General features: G+C 52.4%; 1 protein-coding gene across 1 annotated transcript in view; it reads left to right on the top strand.

Moving 5' to 3' along the window:
* The window catches only part of RGS16 (regulator of G protein signaling 16), a 5,635-nt gene extending 1,173 nt beyond the window's left edge, over nucleotides 1-4,462 (top strand). The window contains exons 2-5 of the mRNA XM_005430877.2: nucleotides 279-380; nucleotides 1,036-1,097; nucleotides 2,821-2,987; nucleotides 4,219-4,462. Of these exons, the coding sequence (XP_005430934.1) occupies nucleotides 279-380; nucleotides 1,036-1,097; nucleotides 2,821-2,987; nucleotides 4,219-4,419 (532 nt within the window). The 3' untranslated portion in view covers nucleotides 4,420-4,462. The remainder of the gene's footprint in view (nucleotides 1-278; nucleotides 381-1,035; nucleotides 1,098-2,820; nucleotides 2,988-4,218) is intronic.
* Nucleotides 4,463-6,636: the final 2,174 nt, after the last annotated feature.

Consider the following 6,636-nt stretch of genomic DNA (forward strand, 5'->3'; position numbering starts at 1 on the left):
GGGGCTCCAGCAGCTTTTACCTGCCCCAGAGGAAAGATCGGGCTTTATATTCCATGTGTCTCCGCCTGGGAAGCGAGCAGGAGAAAACGGTCCCCCAGGCTTAATGCGCGGTTGCCAGGGAGCAGGGAAAGCGAGGGGGGAGCGTTTATTTCACACCCCAGAGAGCCAAGAAGTGGCTGAAGCCGGGGGGCGAAGCAGGGGTGCAGCCCCTGCAGGGGTGGGGGCGGCAGACTGATGGTGCCCAGATCCCATCTCACCCCTCCCTCCCTCCCTTCCAGAGCCAAGGATCTGAAGACCCGCTTGGGCATCCTGCTTCACAAACCCGAGCTGGGACACAGGAGTGGGAGCTCCAGCAAGCTGCAGCTGGGCTCCAGGCGCAGGTAAGCCAAGCACAGCTCTGTCCCGGGTCCAGCCCGTTCCCGAGGGATGCTCCTGCCCATCTGCAGCACAGAGCACAGCTCCCCCTCCGTGTAGTCCCACCCAGGCGGGCCGGGAAGGCGGATCACTCCCCTGCTCCAGCGGCTATAAAACCCGGCAGGGAACGGATGCTCTGGCATTAGGCACAGAGAGCAGGGCCCTGGTGAGAGGCAGGGATCCCGCAGGGCTCTTGCCCTTCCTGGTGCCTCACACCAGCGGCTGGGATCCCCGGGGAATGCAGGCAGCATTAAACGCAGAACACCGAATATCAGTGCTGAGGGCAGGGGGTTTTCCTGCAGAGGAGGCTCTGCTGGGCCAGCAGAAAAGAGCTCTTTGAGCATCCCCTAGAGAACCTGCTGGACTCGTGTCGGCAGAAAAGGGCTTTTCTGAGCATCCCCTAAAGAACCTCCCGGCCAGCAGCATGGAGATGAGGTTGGGTGAGCCATCAGGGAAGGTGAAAGAAAGGGAGGAGAGAGGGAAGAGAGCCCACAGGTAATGGATGTTGGTCCCCGGCTTTGGTTTCCTGCTGCTGTGTCCCGTTGATGGAGCTGCTCAGCTGAAGTGCTCCCGTCCCTCACCGCTGGACAGCGAGCCTCACATCCTTTTTGTCTTTTCCAGAAACTCCTCCCAGGAGGTGCTGGAATGGAGGGAGTCCTTTGACCAGCTCCTCAAGAGCAAAAGTGAGTAGCATCTTGTTTCCTTCTCTGGGTGAGAGCGTGTAGGACTAATGTACTCACAGTGAGCTGTATGACTGGAGTCAGTGTAGGATGAAATCTCGCCTCCTCCTCAAATGAGGTGTTGGAGGGTTTAGAAAGAGGTCTCTTTCCTGCCCAGATCTGAGGCACAGGGCTTATTGCCTACCCTCTCCTGGCTGGGTGTTTTTGAGGGGCAGAAGTGTTGTCTCATGGCTGCCTTGGGACAGGAGCACTGTCACAGGCATCCCCTGAGGAGCAGCCCGCCAGGGGGAACATCATGGTATTCCCAAAGCACCCCTTTCCCCACACTGGGGAGAAGGCAGTGTCTGCTCTGGCTTGTTCAGATGACTGCATTGCTGCCCTCTGTCTGTCTGTCCTGTGCCTCCAGGGATGGCTCTTCCTCAGGGAGCAGGAATTCAGCTGTTTGACTGGATAACCTTGCCCTTTTCCTGCTCTGGGATCAGCGGTGTGCCTGTGATGCACAGGGCTCCTGTGAGATGCTGTCTCCCTCTCCCTGTGCAGGCAGCTCCTCCAGACCCAGAGATGGGACCTCATTTTTAGTCCCACACATCATCCCCTCCTTACACTGGGCTCTGCACAATGGCAGTCTCCAAAAATAGTTTTTACAATTATAGACATGATAAATTATAATGAGAACCGAAACGAGATTGCTGACTATAACAAGCCAAGACTTTGTAATTATCTATTTACCTTTAAAAAATGATTACCTTGATTGAGCTTTGCAAAATTCAAATGGCAGAAGCACCAAATTTTGATCCAAAAGTAGCTGTCTACCTTAAAAGCTCTTCCCAGTCAGACAAAGTCCCCAGCACCAGTCTGGGGCCAAGTGTATTTTTTTGCCTTTTGCAACTTTCCCAAAACCCTCTGATTTTATGGATTCCCAGAACCACCCCCTTCTTACACTGGGCTCTGCACAATGGAAGTCTCCAAAAACAGTTTTTACAAATTTTTTACAATTTTACAATAGTTAGAGATGATAACTCAAATTATGAGATCCAAAACGAGATTGCTGACTATAACAAGCCAAGACTTTGAATTTCTCTATTTACCTTTAAAAAATTATTACCTTGATTGAGCTTTGCAAAATTCAAATGGCAGAAATGCCAAATTTTAATCCAAAAGTGGTTGTCTACCTTAAAAGCTCTTCCCCAGTCAGACAAAGTCCTTCCACAGCCAAAGTCTGGGGCCAACTGTATTTTTTTTTCTCAGTCTTTCTCACGTGCTGTGATGGCTAATGAGCATCTCTAGCCTTGTAACTTAATCCACCCTCCCAGCACAGCTTTGAAATCCTTGCTGCAACTACTCTCCTGTCCTCAGCATCTCATTCCCCCCAGATCTGGGCTGAGAAATCAGAACCAAGGCTCCTGCAGCGTTCCGATGCGTCAGCGCGCTTCTCCTTAGGTAGAATTAGCTCTTTCCCGAAGCTGTAAAGAAAATACTCTGAAGCCTCATTACAGAAAGGTCAGATAAATAAAACCAGAGGATTGCTTGTCTGTGGGAAAGGATTTTATTGGAGTCTAGAGGCCAATTAGTGGTGTCTCAGAGGGTGGAATTTGCCCGGAAGGAAAGGAAATCTGTGGATGTCACGGTCTGAGCTCCCAGGGCAACGCTCCCCAGGCAGTATCTGCTGCTGGTCCTCTTCCCCCTGCCTCCTTTCCCATTAACTGCTCTTCTCTCCCCTCCATAGGTGGGGTAAATGCATTCCACACCTTCCTGAAGACTGAATTCAGCGAGGAGAACCTCGACTTCTGGCTGGCATGCGAGGACTTCAAAAAGACCCGCTCGAAAACCAAGCTGGCCTCCAAAGCCAACAGGATCTTCGAGGAGTTTGTCCAAAATGAGGCGCCCAGGGAGGTGAGATCATTTTCTGTCGCATCAAATAGGACGGGAAAGGCATAAAATATCCTGGTGGGTTTTATGAAAGTGCTGTTGGGTCAGTGGGAAGGTGTGCTCTTGTTCATGATCTAACATCGTGTGGTCCATCACATAATGCTGGAACAGAAATTGAGTCTAACTGTGAAGTGTAGCAGGCACAGGGCCTGCAAGGCCTCCGTGGTGGTCAGTTGTCTAAGATAAGAAATGCCTAGTCATGATGACTGGACCAGAAGAAGCCCCTCTTCCACCTTTGGACACTTGTTATCTCTCTGTAAGATGATAGGTCACTTCCACCTCGACCCTTACTATTGGGCTGTTTCCCAAAACTCCTGTATCCTATAAAAACCCCTACTTCTGCCCAGTTTGAGAGAAGAGGTGTCACTGAGACCCTTTGCAGAAGCTGTCAATAAAGACATCTCTGTGGAAGGCTCATACAGCCTTCTCCTCTCTCTCCCTGTGCCTGCCAAAGGCACTCAACAAGCAAAGAGCTGAAAATCACTAATGAGCTGAGAATCACCAAAGAGCCGATCTCATGTGGTGTTGTGAGGGTCCCCAGGATGAGGTGAGAGATGGGAATTTGACTCCATGTTCTCAGGAGGCTGATTTATTATGATATATGATATGATATGATATGATGATATTTAAAAATGCTATACTAAAACTATACTAAAGAAAGAGAAAGGATACATCAGAAGGCTTGATAAGAATGATAATGAAAGCTCGTGACTGACTTCGCAGAGTCTGACACAGCTGGCTGTGATTGGTCATTAATTAAAAACAATTCGCATGAACCAATCAAACATGCACCTGTTGGTAAACGATCTCCAGACCACATTCTAAAGCAATCAGATAATTATTGTTTTTATTGTTTTCTGAGGCTTCTCAGCTTCCCAGGAGAAGAAATCCTGGTGAAGGGATTTTTCAGAAAATATCACAGAGACAATCTCACTTAAGAGCTGAGCTTGCTGAGATTGCCTGTGGCCCTGGAACCTGCCTGAGGGGCTTAGACAGGTTGAGCTTAACTGGACTTCTCTGTCTGGGACACCCACAGCAGCCAGGCTTGGGGAGACCCCAAAAACCCCAGAGCCACATTAGTGAAGGGATAGAAAGGTTTGTGACCATCTTCATCTACATCTGAAGACCAATTAAAACCAGGTTTTGTCCTCACATAGAAGAGGAGCTAATGTTTGTGGGCGCTGCTGCCTTGCAGGTGAACATCGACCACGAAACCAGGGAGATCACCCGCAAGAACCTCTCGGGGGCCACCTCGGCCTGCTTCAACGAGGCGCAGGCCAAGACGCGCACGCTGATGGAGAAGGACTCCTACCCCCGCTTCCTGAAATCCGCCTCCTACCAGGACATGAGCAGGCAGGCCGCCAGCCGCGGCACCAGCAAGCGCTCGCACACCTGACCTGAGCCAGGGGACGAGCCAGGGGGCCGGGAACGGGGTGGGACACGGATTGTGAGGGCTGAGGCCTGTGTGGCGGGGGTCCGGCTGAAGTTGTGGGGGTTTAGAGGGATCCCCAGCACCCTGAGCGCTTCAGGAGCCTCTGGACATGGCATTCCTCCCTCCCTGGGGGTGGGAGCCCTCACAGCTGGAGACCTTTGCCGCTGCAGACATGGAGAGAAATGGGGTTTGAGCTGCGAGCCCAGCTCACATCAGCTCATTCAGAGATGGGAATCCCCCGAGCACCCACAACCCAAGAGCTCCCACCTGCTCTCTGACCGCCACAAGCAGCCCAGGACCTGCCACCCCTGCTCGCAGGGAATGGCCAGGATAAAAACCCTGAGAGCTCGTGGCAATTTCAGCTGGAGGGATCCTGAGCCTGCCTTCTCCTGACCCCAAGATCCCCAACACCCTGAGCACTTCAGGAGCTGCCAGACCCACATTCCTCCTGCCCTGGGGATGGGAGCCCTCACAGCTCGGCTGGAGACCTTTGCCACTGCAGACGTGGAAAGAAATGGGGTTTGAGCTGTGAGCCCAGCTCAAATCAGCTCATTCAGAGATGGGATTCTCCTGAGCACCCACAACCCAAGGGCTCCCACCTGCTCTCTGACCAACAGAAGCACGCAGCAGCTCTGGGGCCAGCACAGGACCTGCCACCCCTGCTCGCAGGGAATGGCCAGGATAAAAACCCTGAGAGCTCGTGGCAATTTCAGCTGGAGGGATCCTGAGCCTGCCTTCTCCTGACCCCAAGATCCCCAACACCCTGAGCACTTCAGGAGCTGCCAGACCCACATTCCTCCTGCCCTGGGGATGGGAGCCCTCACAGCTCGGCTGGAGACCTTTGCCACTGCAGACGTGGAAAGAAATGGGGTTTGAGCTGTGAGCCCAGCTCAAACTCAGCTCATTCAGAGATGGGATTCTCCTGAGCACCCACAACCCAAGGGCTCCCACCTGCTCTCTGACCAACAGAAGCACGCAGCAGCTCTGGGGCCAGCACAGGACCTGCCACCCCTGCTCGCAGGGAATGGCCAGGATAAAAACCCTGAGAGCTCGTGGCAATTTCAGCTGGAGGGATCCTGAGCCTGCCTTCTCCTGACCCCAAGATCCTCAGCAGCCTGAGCGCTTCAGGAGCTGCCAGACCCACATTCCTCCTGCCCTGGGGATGGGAGCCCAGTCTCCCCTCGCAGCTCAGCTGGAGACTTTTGCCACTGCAAACATGGAAAGAAATGGGGTTTGAGCTGCGAGCCCAGCTCAAACTCAGCTCATTCAGAGATGGGATTCTCCTGAGCACCCACAACCCAAGGGCTCCCACCTGCTCTCTGACCGCCACAAGCTGTGGGGCCAGCACAGGACCTGCCACTCCTGCTGCAGGGAATGGCCAGGATAAAAACCCCGAGACTCTGTGGCAATTTCAGCTGGAGGAATCCTGAGCCTGCCTTCTCCTAACCCCAAAATCCTCCAGCTGTGTCCTATGCATGCTCTGCATCGAAGTTTCCACCACCTTCCAGTGCAGTGATGTTTTTATCCCTCGCTTGAGCTCCACGACCTTCAGATTGCACCTAATCTTAAGTCATGTGCGTGACGTTTTATCCCTGTTATTGTTATTTATTTCATCATTGTTATTATTATTACTGCTATATTTATTAGAACAGCACTGCTGAAAGCACACACGTGTATACCTTGCTCCGAGGAGCTTGTAAATTAAATTATTTTAGCTGTTGTAGCACTTAGCATGCCTCCCACCTTTTCTGTGTAATAATTTGAGAGGACCAGACAGATTTGTAGCACAATTTTGGAGCAAGGTACACCAGCAGCAGCAGGGAGAGCTGCTAGAGAGTTTGGATGGCAGTGCAAGGATGCTTTGCAGCCCACACTGTTCCCTCTCTCCCCTTAAAGATGTGGAAGGCACTGCAGCTTGTCCCAGGCACGGAACAGAGAGGTCAAACAGGCACTTTGGTGAGCAACTCTATGGGAAACTTGATTTTCACACATGGGAGAGAAAACCCAGGGCTTTGCCTGGGTTCATAATTGGGCTTGGTGTTCCCTTGGATGGTGAAACCGGTCTGCAGCCACAGCACTTTACCAGAAACCTGTAGAGTGAGCAAAACCATCCTGTGAATTCAGTGACTTGGGGGTGGCAGGAACCACCCACCCAGCCCAGACCTGGGGGCAGCTCTTCAG

This window comes from Geospiza fortis, unplaced genomic scaffold, assembly GCF_000277835.1.
Source record: "Geospiza fortis unplaced genomic scaffold, GeoFor_1.0 scaffold250, whole genome shotgun sequence".
Lineage (NCBI taxonomy): Eukaryota > Metazoa > Chordata > Aves > Passeriformes > Thraupidae > Geospiza > Geospiza fortis.